The 19,819-nt window shown below is 44.4% G+C and overlaps 1 protein-coding gene and 1 pseudogene across 1 annotated transcript in view; both read left to right on the top strand.

Annotated features, from left to right (window-relative positions):
- The window catches only part of LOC126235368 (probable E3 ubiquitin-protein ligase HECTD2), a 313,075-nt gene that overhangs the window by 253,112 nt on the left and 40,144 nt on the right, over positions 1-19,819 (top strand). Inside the window, exons 8-9 of the mRNA XM_049944094.1 lie at positions 7,102-7,289; positions 16,075-16,215. Of these exons, the coding sequence (XP_049800051.1) occupies positions 7,102-7,289; positions 16,075-16,215 (329 nt within the window). The remainder of the gene's footprint in view (positions 1-7,101; positions 7,290-16,074; positions 16,216-19,819) is intronic.
- LOC126206474 (5S ribosomal RNA) lies at positions 12,802-12,919 on the top strand (annotated as a pseudogene).

The following is a 19,819-nucleotide window of genomic DNA, read 5'->3' as shown; positions in this document are numbered from 1 at the left end:
GAAAGGCATGCAGCATTCTGCTGCATCTATTTTCGATAAGCTGGCACAAGAATTCAAAAATCCTAGCAGTAATCCACGCACATTCAAGTCTAAACTCCAGATTTTCCTCACGATTCACTCCTTCTATTCTTTCGAGGAACTCCAGAAGAAATTAAAAAATTAATATAGTTCCTGGATTACTTAGTTCATTATGTTTCTTTAAACTTGTGGCTTGTCGTCTGCATAGGATTCACGTACGTTTCTTTTTATCTACTATTACTCATCTGTTACTATCTAATGTACTGACTCATTCAGTGAACCATGGAGACTTGCTCCTCAATTTGTTCCTAAGGAACGTGACATATAAAATAAAATTTAAAAAATAGATTGATAGAGAAAATAGAAAAGATCTAAAGAAGAGCAGCGCCTTCCCTCTCGGGTTCGTTTAGTGGGAGTGGAAGCGTCACTGAGACGCTCATCAAACTCTACAAGAGAGATGTTTTGTACCGGTGCGGTTTATTGTTAAAGTTCCGAGAACGCACGTTCCTAGAAGAGTCAGCCCCCGTATATTGCGTATTCCTCAGTGTTTTTAATGAAAAATACCATAAAGGTAGAGATATTGAGGCTCTCACAGAGACTAGCCAAGAGTGGTTCTAACTGTGCACTGTTAGCGACTGGAATATGAATGGCGGTACAAGAAGCATCCTCCGCTACACACCATAAAGGGGCTTGCAGAGTACAGATGCACATATAGACTATGTTATAAAAAGTATTCGGGCACCTATTACTGGACATTGATACGGGTGTTCCACCCTTCGTCTTGATGACAGCTAGAAATCTGCTTGAGAGACTTTCAATGAGATGTCTGTACGTCTGTGGAGGAATGACAGCCTATTCTTCCTCAAGAGCGGAAACCAGGGAGAGAAATGATGCTGGACACTCCGGTATGGAGCGAAATCAGCTGTCTATCTCGTCCTAAAGCTGTTCCATTAGGTTCAGGTCGGGGCTCTGGGCAGACCACTCTATTTCAGGAATATTACTGACCACAAACAATTGCGTCACAGATGCTATTTTATGACAGGCCGCACTGTCAGTTGCATACAAACAAGCGTAATCTCCAAGTTGTTCTGCTACTGTACGCAATACGTAATGCTGCAAAATGTGTTCAAATCCTTCCGCATTTATCGTTTTGACAAGCACAATAAGAGGGTCACAGGAAACGAGGCTTCTGACACTGCTGCCAAGGCTGCAGTCCTCGTACCTCCGCCCACTAGTTCTTATATTCCCTTCGATGATCTCTGTGTTGCCATGTCAGGATGTGGCAACACTCTGGCATCGCCACTGGTTCTCCCTTCATGGGAATAAGGTCCAGGTTATTAAGCCTCCCACAACCGCTTGGACGATCTCCTCGCGGCCCTGCCGCCGCGAGGAGGTCATTTTAACTAGGTTGCGTATTGGGCACAGCGTTTTCAGCCATCGCCATTTTTTAAATAGCGCCCCCCCTCCACACCCCTTTGTGCACATTGCGCCCAATGTTCAACTGTCCGCCATTTCCTGATCGAATGCTCATTTGTTAACCTTTTACGTTTCCGTTTGGGTTTGCCGTCTGAGTTATCGGCCGTTTTAGCGAACGACGCGCGAGCTGTCGACCGCGTTTTACTTTTTATCCGTCGCAGCAATATAGCGAAGGCCATTCAATTTTTATACTTATATGGATATGGTGTCTGTTCTTTCGGACAGGTGCGAAAGAACAGACGCCATATACATATAAGTATATAGTTCTGCCAACACAGGTCATGACCTTCTTCTTCTGTGCGGATGCACACATATTCTCCGAACTCTTACGGGACTTGGTAAGAATGTCTTCCACGAGTAATGAGTGTGTTGGGGTGAGAACTACGTATGTAGTGTGTGGACATACAAGGTGAGAATGTGGGTCTCGCGGGAGGCGTGTGCTAGGTAGTTCCTGCAGTCGCGCTATTCTCTGTGCCCTCGGTGGCTCGGGTACTGAGTTCATTGGTCAACAACGAACTTAAACGGGTGTCTTACGACGACCGCCTCGAGCAGATGCAACGAACGGAAGCGAACAAAAATGAGATTTTTTTAAAAAAGTGGATAGAGCATCTGCCATATGAGCAGGAGATCCCGGGTTCGAGTCCCGGTCGGGGCACACATTTTCACCTGTCCCCGTTGATATATATCAAAGCCCATTACCAGCTGAAGGTATTAATATAATTCTAATTTCATTCAATTTTTAGTTCTGCACCACAGTTTCTCTATGTCGTATTTTGTAAACCTTTGTCCACGTCCCTGTTTTTAGCTGTCTTCTCGTCTGTCGTTTGGAACTGACGTGTAGAGGTATTTTAACTCCTCCCTTTGTCTTCATGTTTCACAGTTTTGACATGGACGCATATGACCATGGGTGTTTTTGCGCCCTGAAACAAAACAAACTAAATAACGTAACCACGAACAACACCCCAATAGCGTAACACTACCCCTACGTACTTCACTGTTGGCAGTACACATGATTGCAGATAACGTTCTCCAGGTATTCGCCAAACCCAAACCCCGTCATCGGACCGATATAAGGTGCAGCATGACTCATCACCCATTGTCACTGATTTCCAATCACTGACTATCCAGTGGCATTTACACCACCTCGAGCGCCTCTTCGCGTCGACTAAAGAAATGTGTGAAATTAGAATTATATGAATACCTTCAGACCCCCATATGAACCATGGACCTTGCCGTTGGTGGGGAGGCTTGCGTGCCTCAGCGATACAGATGGCCGTACCGTAGGTGCAACCACAACGGAGGGGTATCTGTTGAGAGGCCAGACAAACATGTGGTTTCTGAAGAGGGGCAGCAGCCTTTTCAGTAGTTGCAGGGGCAACAGTCTGGATGATTGACTGATCTGGCCTTGTAACAATAACCAAAACGGCCTTGCTGTTCTGGTACTGCGAACGGCTGAAAGCAAGGAGAAACTACAGCCGTAATTTATCCAGAGGGCATGCAGCTTTACTGTATGGTTAAATGATGATGGCGTCCTCTTGGGTAAAATATTCCGGAGGTAAAATTGTCCCCCATTCGGATCTCCGGGCGGGGACTACTCAAGAGGACGTCGTTATCAGGAGAAAGAAAACTGGCGTTCTACGGATCGGAGAGTGGAATGTCAGATCCCTTAATCGGGCAGGTAGGTTAGAAAATTTAAAAAGGGAAATGGATAGGTTAAAGTTAGATATAGTGGGAATTAGAGAAGTTCGGTGGCAGGAGGAACGAGACTTTTGGTCAGGTGATTACAGGGTTATAAATACAAAATCAAATAAGTGTAATGCAGGAGTAGGTTTAATAATGAATAAAAAAATAGGAGTGCGGGTTAGCTACTACAAACAGCATAGTAAACGCATTATTGTGGCCAAGATAGACACAAAGCCCATGCCTACTACAGTAGTACAAGTTTATATGCCAACTATCTCTGCAGATGATGAAGAAATAGATCAAATATATGACGAGATAAAAGAAATTATTCGGGTAGCGAAGGGAGATGAAAATTTAATAGTCATGGGTGACTGGAATTCGTCAGTAGGAAAAGGGAGAGAAGGAAACATAGTAGGTGAATATGGATTGGGGGGAAGAAATGAAAGAGGAAGCCGCCTTGTAGAATTTTGCACAGAGCATAACTTAATCATAGCTAACACTTGGTTCAGGAATCATAAAAGAAAGTTGTATACCTGGAAGAATCCTGGAGATACTAAAAGGTATCAGATAGATTATATAATGGTAAGACAGAGATTTAGGAACCAGGTTTTAAATTGTAAGACATTTCCAGGGGCAGATGTGGATTCTGACCACAATCTATTGGTTATGAACTGCAGATTGAAACTGAAGAAACTGCAAAAAGGTGGGAATTTAAGGAGATGGGACCTGGATAAACTGAAAGAACCAGAGGTTGTAGAGAGTTTCAGGGAGAGCATAAGGGAACAATTGACAGGAATGGGGGAAAGAAATACAGTAGAAGAAGAATGGGCAGCTCTGAGGGATGAAGTAGTGAAGGCAGCAGATGATCAAGTAGGTAAAAAGGCGAGGGCTAATAGAAATCTTTGGGTAACAGAAGAAATATTGAATTTAATTGATGAAAGGAGAAAATATAAAAATGCAGTAAATGAAACAGGCAAAAAGGAATACAAACGTCTCAAAAATGATATCGACAGGAAGTGCAAAATGGCTAAGCAGGGATGGCTGGAGGACAAATGTAAGGATGTAGAGGCTTGTCTCACTAGGGGTAAGATAGATACTGCCTACAGGAAAATTAAAGAGACCTTTGGAGAGAAGAGAACCACTTGTATGAAAATCAAGAGCTCAGATAGCAACCCAGTTCTAAGCAAAGAAGGGAAGGCAGAAAGGTGGAAGGAGTATATAGAGGGTTTATACAAGGGCGATGTACTTGAGGACAATATTATGGAAATGGAAGAGGATGTAGATGAAGACGAAATGGGAGATAAGATACTGCGTGAAGAGTTTGACAGAGCACTGAAAGACCTGAGTCGAAACAAGGCCCCGGGAGTAGACAACATTCCATTAGAACTACTGATGGCCTTGGGAGAGCCATTCATGACAAACTCTACCATCTGGTGAGCAAGATGTATGAGACAGGCGAAATACCCTCAGACTTCAAGAAGAATATAATAATTCCAATCCCTAAGAAAGCACGTGTTGACAGATGTGAAAATTACCGAACTATCAGTTTAATAAGTCACAGCTGCAAAATACTAAGGCGAATTCTTTACAACGAATGGAAAAACTGGTAGAAGCGGACTTCGGGGAAGATCAGTTTGGATTCCGTAGAAATGTTGGAACACGTGAGGCACTACTAACCTTACGACTTATCTTAGAAGAAAGATTAAGAAAAGGCAAACCTACGTTTCTAGCATTTGTAGACTTAGAGAAAGCTTTTGACAATGTTGACTGGAATACTCTCTTTCAAATTCTGAAGGTGGCAGGGGTAAAATACAGGGAGCGAAAGGCTATTTACAATTTGTACAGAGAGCAGATGGCAGTTATAAGAGGCTAGGGTTATGAAAGGGAAGCAGTGGTTGGGAAGGGAGTGAGACAGGGTTGTAGCCTGTCCCCGATGTTATTCAATCTGTATATTGAGCAAGCAGTAAAGGAAACAAAAGAAAAATTCGGAGTAGGTATTAAAATTCATGGAGAAGAAGTAAAAACTTTGAGGTTCGCCGATGACATTGTAATTCTGTCAGAGACAGCAAAGGACTTGGAAGAGCAGTTGAATGGAATGGACAGTGTCTTGAAAGGAGCATATAAGATGAACATCAACAAAAGCAAAACGAGGATAATGGGATGTAGTCAGATTAAATCAGGTGATGCTGAGGGAATTAGATTAGGAAATGAGACACTGAAAGTAGTAAAGGAGTTTTGCTATTTGGGGAGCAAAATAACTGATGATGGTCGAAGTAGAGAGGATATAAAATGTAGACTGGCAATGGGAAGGAAAGCGTTTCTGAAGAAGAGAAATTTGTTAACATCGAGTATAGATTTAAGTGTCAGGAAGTCGTTTATGAAAGTATTTGTATGGAGTCTAGCCATGTATGGAAGTGAGACATGGACGATAACTAGTTTGGACAAGAAGAGAATAGAACTTTCGAAATGTGGTGCTACAGAAGAATGCTGAAGATAAGGTGGGTAGATCACGTAACTAATGAGGAGGTATTGAATAGAATTGGGGAGAAGAGAAGTTTGTGGCACAACTTGACTAGAAGAAGGGATCGGTTGGTAGGACATGTTTTGAGGCATCAAGGGATCACAAATTTAGCATTGGAGGGCTGCGTGGAGGGTAAAAATCGTAGAGGGAGACCAAGAGATGAATACACTAAGCAGATTCAGAAGGATGTAGATTGCAGTAGGTACTGGGAGATGAAGAAGCTTGCACAGGATAGAGTAGCATGGAGAGCTGCATCAAACCAGTCTCAGGACTGAAGACCACAACAACAACAACATTAATACCTTCAGCTGCTGACGGGCGTTTATATATATATATCAACGGGGACAGGTGAAAATGTGTGCCCCGACCGTGACTCGAACCCGGGACATCCTGCTTACATGGCAGACGCTCTATCCATCTGAGCCACCGAGGGCACAGAGGATAGTGTGACTGCAGGGACTATATGCGCACGTCTCCCTCGAGACCCACATTCTCACCTTGTATGACCTTCTTCTTTTGTGTGGATGCACACATATTCCCCGAACTCTTACGGGACTTGGTAAGATTGTCTTCCACGAGTAGCGTGTGGACATACAAGGTGAGAAAGTGGGTCACGCTGGAGGCGTGCGCGAGATACTGTAGTTCCTGCAGTCGCGCTATCCTCCGTGCCCTCGGTGGCTCAGATGGATAGAGCGTCTACCATGTAAGCAGGAGATCCTGGGTTCGAGTCCCGGTCGGGCACACATTTTCACCTGTCCCCGTTGATATACATCCCTGTTGATGTATATCAACGCCCGTTAGGAGCTAAAGGTATTATTATAATTCTAATTTCGTTCTAGACAGCTGTAGGTCAACAATAGTGTCTGTTCTTTCGGACACGTGTGAAAGAACAGACGCCATATCCATATAAATATACAGAAATGCGTGGTTTGTGAGGACCCGATCGACCGTTGGCCACATGCGCACAGCCATTCTCCTAATCGGACTGCCGTAAGCACTTTGGAACTCGCGAGCGATTCCTTCCGCAGTACTCGACAGTGCCTGTCCATCAGTACCTGGTCTGCCAGGTCTTGGTTCAGCTGCTGTTGTTCGCTCGCGTTTGCACTTCACAGTCACAACACCAACAGTCGACCTGGGCAGCTTAAGAAGAGCTGAAAGTACCGTGACGGATTTGTTACTCAGGTGATATGAAGTGACTGCTCCACGTTCTAAGTCACTGAGATCTGCTGATACTGCTTCTCTACTGACAACACAATACTGCTCGCCTCCTTTTGTACTGGCGGGTCTGGCTCTCAGTGACATCTAGTGGTTAGCTCTACATTACGTAGGGGAGTTCGGACACTTTTGATCGGATAGTGTACTTCAACTATACGCTGTCTGACACGTGGTGCCTCCGCCCGCAGACGCGGCCAACAACTCGAGCTCGCCGCCGCTGCTCGACTACACGGACTTCTACAACTCGGCGCTGGACCACGTGGACCTGATGCAGGACTACTTCAACTGGCAGAGCCCCCAGCGGCCGGGACAGTTCTCCTACTGCCAGTACCCGTTCATCCTCAGCATCGTCGCCAAGAGGATCATACTTACCAAGGTAAGCAGCCAACGGAGGAGACTGCAATGCTTACGTGTTTCTCGTTAAACTGTAATAGTCTTTCTTACTGATTATTCTTTATGGAAACAGCCGTACAGTGCCTAGTGGATAACTACACTCATGCTCATAAATTAAAGATAATTGCAGAATGTGGTGGCAAAACTGCCGCTAATAGCATAGGCACATAGGGACACAGATCTGTAAGTCCACAGTATTTGTGATAACTCGAGAAAACCGTCCCGAAACACATGTGCTACAAAACGCCACTGTTTTCTGCGCATGTACCCTGACATCAATATGAGATATGATCACTATGCACACGTACACAGGCCGCACAACGTGTTGGCACACTCTCGATCAGGTGCTCGAGCAGCTGATGGGGTATAGCCTCCCATTTTTGCACCAGTGCCTGTCGGAGCTCCTGAAGTGTCGTAGAGGTTTGAAGACGTGCAGCGATACGTCGACCGAGAGCATCCCAGACGTGCTCGATGGGGTTTAGGTCTGGAGAAGAGGCAGGACACTCCATTCGCCTGATATCTTCTGTTTCAAGGCACTCCTCCACGATGGCAGCTCGGTGGGACCGTGCGTTATCATCCATCAGGAGGGAGGTGGGACCCACTGCACCCCTGAAAAGGCGGACATACTGGTGCAAAATGACGTCCCGATACACCTGACCTGTTACAGTTGCTCTGTCAAAGACATGCAGGGGTGTATGTGCACCAATCATAATCCCACCCCACACCATAAAACCACGACCTCCATACAGATCCCTTTAAAGGACATTAAGTGGGTTGGTATCTGGTTCCTGGTTCACGCCAGATGAAAACCCGGCGAGAATCACTGTTCAGACTATAACTGGACTCGTCCGTGAACATAACCTGCGACCACTGTTCCAATGACCATGTACTGTGTTCTTGACACCAGGCTTTACGGACTCTTCTGTGACCAAGGGTCAGTGAAATGCACCTTGCAGGTCTCCGGGCGAATAAAACATGTCTGTTCAGTCGTCTGTAGACTGTGTGTCTGGAGAAAACTGTTCCAGTGGCTGCGGTAAGGTCCCGAGCAAGGCTACCTGCAGTACTCCGTGGCCGTCTGCGGGCACTGATGGTGAGATATCGGTCTTCTTGTGGTGGTGTACACTGTAGACGTCCCGTACTGTAGCGCCTGGACACGTTTCCTGTCTGCTGGAATCGTTACCATAATCTTGAGATCACACTTTGTGGCACACGGAGGGCCCGTGCTACGACCTGCTGTGTTTGACCAGCCTCCAGTCGCTCTAGTTTTCTACCCCTCATAACGTCATCAATATGTGTTCTTTGAGCCATTTTCAACACACAGTCACCATTAGCACGTCTGAAAACGTCTGCATACTTACTCGCTGCACCGTGCTCTGACAAGCACCAACACACCTCTGCGTATGTGGACTGCAGCAAGCGCCACCGTGCGACGACCGCGGGTCAAATGCACCGCCTGGTCATACCTCGAGGTGATTTAAACCCACAAATCGCCCACCAGAGCGTTGTTTCACCATGTATCAGCATTATCCTTAATTTATGAGCACGAGTGGGAGGGATATTCAGTAATTAAAGAGACATACTGAGGTAGAAATGAAACAGTTTGCAGGAGGAATTTTGCACTTTTTTTGACATTAGGTTGGCATCACTGGAATGAGATGAGAGCAGCTGACGGATAAAAATTCTTCCGTTTGTAACCTCAATACTGCGTTTAGCAATGGCGTGTTCGCTTGAAGCTCCTACAACAATTGAACAACTTTCAATGATCCATTTTTTTGTTTTCTGAAGGTAAAAAAAATCGGCTAAAATCTTTTCTCGAATGACTTTACGGTATGGTGAAAGTTGTATGAACCGCAGAAATTTTAATAAGTGAGTGAACGCTCAAAACCGTTCGAACCTCGGTGACTAACGAACAACTTCCTGGTCAGTTACTCCAAGAGTCAACTCCTTCCCTCGAAACCCGCGCTGACGACATTATTCGCAAAGACCACCATATTAAGTCGAACATACAGCAAAAACAGTTGCAGTAAGTGTTGGCACAATTCATAACGTTAACAGCAACAAGCTCAAACACAGCAAAACAAGTGCAAGGTGAGTGTCCAAAGAGTTACCGGAACAACACAAGGAAACAAGGCTCAGAGCGTGTACTGACTTAAAGATCGCTATGGAAGGGAAGGTGATCCTTTCTAAACAATATTTGAACGTATGATGAAACTCGGGTTCATCTTAACCAGCGCCCAAAAGACTAAGCATGGAATGGAAGCAGACCAGCTCATCTGTCCGAAAGAAATTCAAAATGCAAGCATCAGCGGGAGAATTCATGTTGACCGTCTTTTGGGATGCCCAAGGTGTCGCCTTTTGTGATTATTGTGAAGATCGGCGTACAATAACAGTGCCTACTACTCAGACGTACTGATGAAGAAAGTAAAGCCAGCAGTGGGAGAAAAACGTCGAGGATCTCAAAGAAAAGGTGTGATATTGCTATACGACAGTGGTCGCCATCGCACCAAGAAACCACTGAAAAAATGGGTTGGCAAATACTGTCTCATCCTCACTACAGCCCATATTTACTCCCTCGATTTTCAGTTTTTGGTCCATTCAGTGAGGCATTACGTGGAAAAAGGTTCAGCAACAATGAGGAGGTCAAAGAATGTATGGGAAAGTGACTCAAACAACAAGACAAAGACTTCTTTGCATCTGCTACAAAAGAGAGAATTTCGTGGTTGGGACAAGTGTATTTATATACTTGGGCATTATGTAGAGGAGCAGTAAAAGTCTCATTTTCCGTCAATTTGTCTTTTTAGCTATTGAATGCCCTCCGCATATTGAATATCGTTGTTTATCTGCTGAAATACACCAGTTCAGAGACAACTGTGACTTGCATCGGACATGCCAGCGACTCGGAATTTGCCGTGTTAGTTTCGATATGCCCATCGTGAAACCTGCATGTAGGAATACATGCACACACTATTAAAATCAACTCGTCACCGCAGAGCAATGAAACAATGTTATACGCGCAACATTCTGATGTGACTTCAAAAAGCAAACTAGACATTATTATGACACGCCAAGTAACTTAAATGCTACACTACACTTCTAAGTGACACAGTTACATTACATTATTTTTCGGTGTGGCCACCAACTCTCTGTAAAGAACGTTCTACCAATCTTTCAGTTCCTCGACGGTAGACGTCCGGCACGGAGCCATTCGAGAACCGCTGGGTGAAAGTCCTCATCATCGGAAAATCTCTTTCGAACCCCAGATGCTGTTTTAGTTTGCGCGAAGACATGGAAATCGCACGGTGCAAGAAATGGTCATCGCGGTCAGCATCACGCACGTTTGTGCGACCTTCGTCAAATTGTTGGCAACCATTTCACTACTGCTGAACGCGACAATGCGTTTGATCTACATAGCCGTTTTACCTAGGAGATTCGTACTATCCCATGTACTTCAATTTTGGTGTACGTTTCCAGTTGCCGTTCCATTTCGAGCGCACACTGCAAAGCACCTGTCTTTGTGTCTGCAGGAAATCGGGAACATGTACACTCTTCTGATAATGGCCCACTCTTGAGCAACGGTCTTAAAGTGGGACGACATGTGTAACCTACTTTCCGAAATCCCTAAGAAGTATTTCGTGAGGCCATTATGCCTCCGAAAAGGTTTCTACACACGTCACAGCGTCAAATCTAGCACAATTAGAATGTTTTCCTGTGGGACAGCGTTATATTCCTGATGGCCTTTATCAAAGCCCAAAATACCACGACGGTGTGCTGATCGCAGAAATCCCAAAGTTGTTCAGTAGGTGGAAAAACAGGTGAAAAGGGTGATTTGGCATTAAGCGGCATCTCTCGTACTAAGGTGCCGACTTGGATATTCCTTACAAGTGCGAGTGAGCACTGTCTTGCGGAAATCCAGCTCTAATACTGTTTTCAAACAAAAGCATCATTTTAAGTGTACAACTTCTCTAACATGGTGAGGTACGTTTCCAGCAACTTTATGAAGGATGAGAGAGACCAGCCGCTGTTCAACAACCGGCCTAGAAAGTTGATTCGAAAGCAAATAGTGACGAAAAATCCAAACAAGTAGGCCTACTGGACTTACTTTAAGACAGTAAATAGATCAAAGTCGCATATACAATCGATCAGTGGTCATTACGTCAGTGAAACGGAAAGAGTGTAAGAGAAGAACGAAATATAAAATTCGGTCTTCCAGACGTCACTGTTGGTGATCGTTATCATCACACGAACGCCGAAACTGAGAAAAGCGATTCTCTTGGAGGAAAGGCATCTGGATCTGATGAGATGCATGTACAGTTCTTTTTCAGAGTACGGGAAAAAACGTAATTCCCTTCACGCAGCACTTTACCGTACGTCTCTGGAGCGACGAATGATTCCAAACGATTGGGACTCGGTGGTCAGCGCGGCTGGCTGCCAGGGGGAACACCTAAACCTTTCGGAATAGAGCTGCTTTGGAACGCCACACTGCAAATCAGAGGTAAAACTACCGCGCAAAGTGCAAAATCGTAAATGATGCATTATTGAGCTATCGTACAAGCTATAAAAAATCAGACAGGTTGAGACGCAGTGGTACAATTGTAAAAAAATATATTTCATTCACGAAAGACTGACGCCACATCTTCGTGTCATGCCGTTCTGAAGTTCCTGTCCTCCAATGCTGTCCAATCAGAGGCCAGGAAAGGCAGACTATACTTACAAGGAAAAACTCTAGACAGTCAGTGGGAAACTAAGTTGTCTCTATTTATGTGATCAACCACACACCCAGTGCATCACCAAGATAATTGTATGTGTCGCCCACTTTCGCTTAACCCATCTTGTATAACGTTATATTTTAGATACATTGCATTATTTGGCTGGAATAATTGTCTCCCGATAAATTAACATTTGACTGAGATCATTCAGATCGGACCATAGGACCAATTATCAATAAATATCACACACTTGTTTTGTTTAAAGAATAAGTCTGTGAGATGCTGTAGGCAATCTGAAAATGGAGCCCTACACTGTTCGACAGAATGAAACAGTATCAGCCTGTCTGAAGCCCCATTCCATTCCATGGAGATCACCCGTAGCTTGAGACTACATTCACCACCAGTTTGAACACTGCACTGTTACTAACTGTGATGAAATGCCTCATGATGTTTTTGATGCACTCGTACCTTACCACTGGCATTACCAACATCTGCCGTGACTTCTCCGTGCTGCGAAGTCCAGCGGTGGTATTTCTGCGTCTGCAGTTAATTGTTGTATCCAGTGATACACAGTGAGCAGAGGTATATATGTGGGGCAAAATCTTCTGCTCCAAAATAAGGCCACAAGATGTCATGCACGGAGTGTCACGTAGTGGGTAGTGTCGCTGGCTGCCATGCTGCGCGTCAATAGTTCAGATCCAATCACTGGCAATTTTTTCTTATTTAGTATTTATCATTTCTGGAAGGTTCTCGGAATAGCATATGTTTTAATGTTTGTACACTCTGGAATGCAACGGCCTTGCCGCAGTGGATACACCGGTTCCCGTCAGATCACTGAAGTTAAGCGCTGTCGAGCGTGGCCGGCACTTGGATGGGTGACCATCCGGGCCGCCATGCGCTGTTGCCATTTTTCGGGGTGCACTCAGCCTCGTGATGCCAATCGAGGAGCTACTCGACCAAATAGTAGCGGCTCCGGTCGAAGAAAACCATCATAATTACCGGGAGAGTGGTGTGCTGACAACACATCCCTTCTATCCTTATCCTCATCTGAGGATGACACGGCGGTCGGATGGTCCCGATGGGCCAGTTGTGCCCTGAAGACGGAGTGCTATACTCTGTAATATTCGATATTGCTGTAAAGAGCGCACTATTCATCCAGGATTTCGTTACGAACACGGGGAACCCGCCATAGTTCGCTCTGTGGTACGGGAGAAACTTGGCAAAGTGAAAGACGGATGAAAATAAATGGCAATTTATTCTGGCTTGGATGCCAACACTAAATAGTTTCCGTAAAAATGATTCTAACTTCTTCTATCTTCCCTCTCGTATTTTACGTGAATTGGACTTGTTACCTTATTCGAGTCAGATAAAATAAAACACATCGGTATGTGGCGAGAGGAAATAATGATGGTACAAACTCTAACTAGAAACGTATAACATACGAGGCCTGTCTAAAAAATATCCGACCTTTGGCCAGAAAAAATATTTCGAATACATGACGGCGTTGGGACCCTAATCCCCTTCAAAGTAGGCCCCTTGTGCTTGCACACACTTAGCCCACCGATCCTTCCACTGCTGGAAACACCTCTGGAAGTCTTCTTTTGGCATGGTGTTCACCTCCGTCGTCGTGTTCCGCATTATCTCTTCTCTACTCTCAAAACAGGATCATTTCAGTGGCGTCTTCAATTTTGGAAACAACCAGAAGTCGCAAAGAGCCATGTCTGGAGAGTAGGGAGGTTGGCGAACGGCTGTAATACCACGTCTGGCCAAGAAATTTTGGATCAAGTGGGATGAATGTGCGGGGGTGTTGTCGTGATGCAGTTGCCAGTTTTTCGCCGTCCACTTGTCTGGTCTTTTGCGCCGAACTGCGTCACGTAGTCGCCGGAGAACATCTTGATAGTACTCCTTTGTCACTGTCTGTCCTTCCGGAGCGTATTCTTGATGCACAATTCCACGGACATCAAAGAAGACAGTCAGCATCACCTTGATTTTCTTCGCACCTGCCGCACTTTCTTCGGCATTGGAGACTCAGGATGCTTCCATTGCGACGACTGTCTTTTTGTTCCTGGGTCGTACCCGTACACCCGTGACTCATCTCCAGTTATCACGGTGTACAGAAAACCAGGATCAGTGTTGGTGGTGTCCAGAAGGTCCTGTGCAACATCAAAACGGAGGTCTTTTTGTTCCGGCGACAACAACTTGGCCGCGAATTTCGCAGCCACTCGGTGCATGTTCAAATCACCACGCAAAATTGCATGTCCAGAATCTTTATACCCTCCATCCTCTTTGACAATCTCTTGCACGGTCAAACGACGATCTGCCATCACCAAATTTTGCACCCTCTCAACAACAGCTGCACACCGAGCGCCTGCCAGAACGCTGGTCACTCTCCGCTGATGTGCGGCCATTTTTGAATCGGTTGAACCACTCCTTAATTTGTGTTACACCCATCGCATCTTCTCCAAACACCTGCTGAATCTTACGAATTGTTTCGTTTTGAGAATCACCAAGCTTTTGACAAAATTTGATGCAGTATCTTTGCTCAAGACGTTCAGTCATCTTCAGAGGATTGGTAACCCGACGAACACGTTGTGTAGCAACTCACTCAACGACCGACAGGCAGCGACTGACGCGCTGGAAGACGGGGACAAAATTCACGCATGTCGCATAAAAGTCTCTTCCTCAACTGTGTACAGTGGCGCCGTGCCATTGTCTCTATTTTGCGCGGGAGACTCAAAGGTCGGATACCTTTCAGACAGACCTCGTATCTACTGCCTTTATCAGGACGCTGCAGTCTAATAGGGCTGTGCAGATCAACCACTTAGTAGACCTATGTTTGTGGTTCTACGAGTTTGAGGTCCAAACGCACCCTACGTATCTCTCAAACTTACCTGACTTACCTACAGGACAGCTAACTGCATGTTGCATATCAGCCTGTGAATTCTGAGTATGAAAGTACTAAGAAAATAGTACTCTGAGGAAGTGGTAACCCTCGTAAATAAACATCACACAAATCTGGTAAAATATTGATATATTGTCGAGGCCCATTGTTCACCAATTTCGCATGCGTACATTCGTTATAACAATGGCACAAAGTTTCAGCTACTTCGATCAGAGTTCACAGTGCACTCGCGAAGTAACTTTTGCCTCTCAGACTGAAACTAACGATACGCAAGACAAGTTTCTTGCACGACAAGACATAAAAATAATCTGCTACCATTGTACTTTGTCTAAAACTTCTGCCAAAGTGTATGCCTTTACGTTAACCCTATATCGTATACTCTTACTGCCGGGTGAAGAATGACATTCGCCAATTACAGACGTGCCCTATTTCCATCACACAGAAAAAGGATTTCACAAACAGAAGTGATGCAACCAAAATTCACTGCTTGATCCACAGTCAGTTGTAGGCCCCAGCTTTCACGAAAATGTTTTGATATGAGTAGTCTGCCTCAAAATTATCGCCATATCGCGAGGTATTTAGCTACGTTAACGAGTTTTCCTTACTACATTAGAGGTGTAGACAAGTTCATGCTCAGTCTAATATTTCTACTTCTCCTTCACCAGACAAAAAGCAGATTTCTTTTTTTTTTTTTCAAAAAAAAAAAAAAAGAGGCGCAAGTTGACGACCTAAGCTCGTCTGAGAAACAGTTGTGCCTTTACATGGGAATGAAAATCAAAAGTAGAAGTGGAAAACCGGCAGCTACAACCGGATTTCTAGAATAGATGTTGGAATGTTTACATAAAGAACCAGAAGCGGTACTGAGTTTGCGAAATCCGGTTTCGGGAGCCTCATGTAAACATTCTGGAAATCCGCCTCTAGCTGCCGTTTCCCTGTTGTTTAACATCAAATCTTAAACCGTTTGAGCAATTCCATAAAATTAGGCAATGCTGTTAAATGTTTCGCTACATTTCCTCATTAACAGCTCCACACAGAGGACACTCCGTTACTCTAAGGACCGAAATACATTCTACACGACACATAGCATCACCTCCGTGACTCTTTTGTAATGTTTGGTGTAGACTGTTTACAGTGGCCAGCTTTGTTGATATGTCCCGCAGGACTCAGAGCAGCAGATGATCCTGACGGCACGCCGCTCTCTGGTGGCCAAAGTGGCACGCCACCAGGCGCCTCAGATCGACATCTTCTTCCTGAACATTCTCGTACGGCGCTCTCACCTGGTCTCCGATTCTCTCAACGAGGTGAGTCTCATCTATACCTACCAAGTTCTGTGCACCGACTTACCCTGGCCTTGTTCTGGAACCATAGTCATCCGATTCTCCGACCGAATGGTCGGCCAATCGCTGAAGCTTGTTCACAATCGGCCAATAGCCCACTGCCAGGCAAGTAAACAGCTTCACTAGATGATAGTGAGTAGTTCTTTCTGGAAATCCCGTATTTTAGAGACAAAGAATCCAGCGAAAGCAGGATGACTCCCATACTAACCAAAATAAGCAGACTAGCATAATTTCATCTCTTATGTCTGCCCCGATAGCTGAGGGAAAATATGTATAGATGTATACTTATAAATAAGTGAAATTGATCCATTAAAATTCTTTAGATCCTATAGAACCTCTTTCCTTTCCTTGGCGCTGGGAGGGCTGGAACGGGACATTTAGGCCAGGCCTCGGAAGACGATCCCTGCCCTCTTTGTCCCCGACCCTTCTCTCAGGCCCTTTTGAGGGGAAAAAAAGTGGTCAGAGTGACGGACTGCCGTCCTACGGGCCCGGATTCGATTCCCGTCTGGGTCGGGGATTTTCTCCGCTCAGGGACTGGATGTTGTGTTGTCTTGATTATCATCTCATCCCCATCCGGCGCGCAGGTCGCCCAATGTGGCGTCGAATGTAATAAGACCTGCACCAAGGCGGTCGGACCTGCCCCGTAAGGGGCCTCCTGGCCAATGACGCCAAACGCTCATTTCATTTCATCACCTATATGAGGAACTGAAGAGAGCAGGGGAAGTTTTATCCACTACTCCATGTCCATGGATGCATTTTAGCACAGCTTTACAGCTACTCAGCTCACAATTACAAAATAGTCAAAATTCAAAGTAACAATATCACCTAAGGAAAGTGCGGTTTCAGCATTGCAATACAATGATAAGATTCGTTGATGGCAGTGGTATCCTCGGTGAATGTGAAGAAGAATTATTACATTACCATTTGAATGTAATGAGAGAGACAATGGAGAGAGGCATCAAAACAGCAGTCTAATGAGCACAGAATATGAATTGAAAGTAAACAAAAGCAAATGAAAGTAATGATCCATGCATGGGCCCAGGACTGGATTCTGGAAGGAGGTCACACTTTCTTACTTTCTTCTCCCTCTCCCCACATACTTAAATATAATTTGCTTACCGAGTGAGGTGGCGCAATGGTTAAGCCAATGGACTCATATTGTGGAGAACGACGGTTCAAATCCCTGTCTGCCTGTCCAGATTTAGATTTTCCGTGATTTCCCTAAATCGCTCCAGATAAATCCCGGGGTGGTTCCTTTGAAATAGCACAGCTGATCTTCCCTAAATCGCTCCAGATAAATCCCGGGGTGGTTCCTTTGAAAGAGCACAGCTGATCTCCATGACCAGTTTTGAAATATTCTGAGCTTGAGCTTCGCCTCTGATGACCTCAATGTCAACGGGACGTTAACCCAAATTTTCCCTTTTTTCACAATTTGTTTTCACCCTCACTGTCAATGTACCACATTTGCTTACGAATTAATATCAATAACTATATCTCATATAAAATGTTTTACTATAACAGTAATAACTTGCTTACATTAATGCTTGGTACATCGCTTTAGCATAATACACAAAAATAATAATTTACACAATAAAAATCGAAGTGTCCGATCACCATAATCAGTATTTCACTCAAGACTACAACTGTGAACGCAAGTCTGCAGACTATGGACATTCCATCGCGTGAATGTGTTATTTTGATTTCAAGGTAGCAAGAGTCTTTCACTTCATCTGTCTTACTTACAAAGGGATGGTCCAATCCGACATGTCAAAACCTACCCTGAATTTTTTTGCGCAGGAAGAACAAAGAAATTTTAGCTGTTAAGACACTGCAAGGATTTTTTAAAAGTTGTTGAAGTTACTGATTTTTGTCGCATGAAGAACCACTTATGACACCGTTTAGTGCAGCCCTTCCTGCCTAGAGCGCAATCAGCTGTAACAAAAGAGAGTATAGCGCCATGTAGAGCGAATATTCGGAGTGACGTAAGCGAATTTGAAGCAGCTAAACCATACAAAAAAATGTCACGTATCATTAATTTTTTGAATAATGCGCAGTTCATATTGACATCTGAACTGTTGCAGATGTAATTCTTACGAAGGGGACTGGCAGAAAATAAAACTACGTAATGATTGATGTTACATCACAGACGACTTTCATCAATACTGAGTTTAATTTGTTGAAATGAAATATTTCTTACACATACACCATTGTATAACAATTCCTGCAGCACAGTTCTTACGATAATTTTTGAATAATGTGAGTTTTACTAACAATGAAACAATGTCCTGCTTATTTCCCATAGTCGACAAAATAAAGTGAAGCTTCATTTGAATAACGAAAAGAAACATTTTCCTTACACTACGCACACCTGACGGAAGAAAAATTAATGGTTTCAGGCATTTCACAGTAACGACTAGTCTTATTTAGACACAATTGGGTGGCCTAAGAAATGCTCCTGGTTGTTGCTCTGCTTATTGTGCTGCACACTGGACATACTTAAAGATGTTCGTAAAACGTGGCGCTGGAAACTGATAATGCGCAAATGACTGAAATTTAAGACTACTGTTCTCCTGATAAACGTCAAATGAGTATCTGAAATTATGTTGTCTGAAAATTACCTTAAAATTACTTTCTCGATCGAAAAAATTCTTTACTGAGAGCAACATTGGTTGCTCCGAGTGGAATCTGCATTATATAAAGTCTCCGCAAAGCCAGAGGTGTCCAGGCCAAGTGTCCAACAAAAGCAGTGAATTAATTTCTGCAGCTGGTTAGAGACCATTTTGAAGAAATATTAAAAATTATTCCTTCCTATTTTTCGGCTTTTGATAGGCCGTTTATAAGACTCTTGCCATTTCAACAGTCTTTTTATTTTTGATCCAAATATGCCCTGAGGTTCCCGAAAACAGAAACTGCGGAAACAGGAATCCACTCATTACCGTCATTGCGGTATACGAATACATCATAACATTAGTCGATTGCACAACCGACTCTGTCTTTTTTCTCCTCGAAATGATAGTGTGGGTTGCTCGAAGTTCTTTGAAGAAACCAGACTGATCGGCGTAAGACACAGCAGATATTGGCACCATATGTGGGCAAATGTGCACACCACATTCGGAACTCGGAGGACTTCCTACAACGGCTAAGGCAGCTACACATCGTGGACTCTGACACCATGGTCAGTTTCGATGTGGTGTCGCTCTTCACACGAGTGCCACTCACCGACTCACTCAATATCATTGGAAAGAAGTTCGATGGTGCCCTGCTCGACCTGTTCAAGCATGTACTGACCTCAACATATTTTCTTTATGGGGGTCAATTTTATGAGCAAACGGAAGGAGTGGTAATGGGCAGCCCTTTATCACCTGTGGTAGCCAACCTTTTCATGGAAAGGTACGAAGAGGAGGCACTTGCATCAGCCACTTACCAACCCAAGTGGTTTCTTAGGTATGTTGATGACACTTTTGTCATTTGGCCCCATGGTAGGGAGAAGCTAGATGACTTTTTGGAACAAGTAAATTCACGCCACCCAAGTATAAAATTTACTATGGAGCTAGAGAAGGATGGACAA

Source organism: Schistocerca nitens, chromosome 1 (assembly GCF_023898315.1).
Source record: "Schistocerca nitens isolate TAMUIC-IGC-003100 chromosome 1, iqSchNite1.1, whole genome shotgun sequence".
Lineage (NCBI taxonomy): Eukaryota > Metazoa > Arthropoda > Insecta > Orthoptera > Acrididae > Schistocerca > Schistocerca nitens.
Note: the sequence above shows the minus strand (reverse complement) of the source record. Positions and strands in the feature narration are given on the sequence as shown.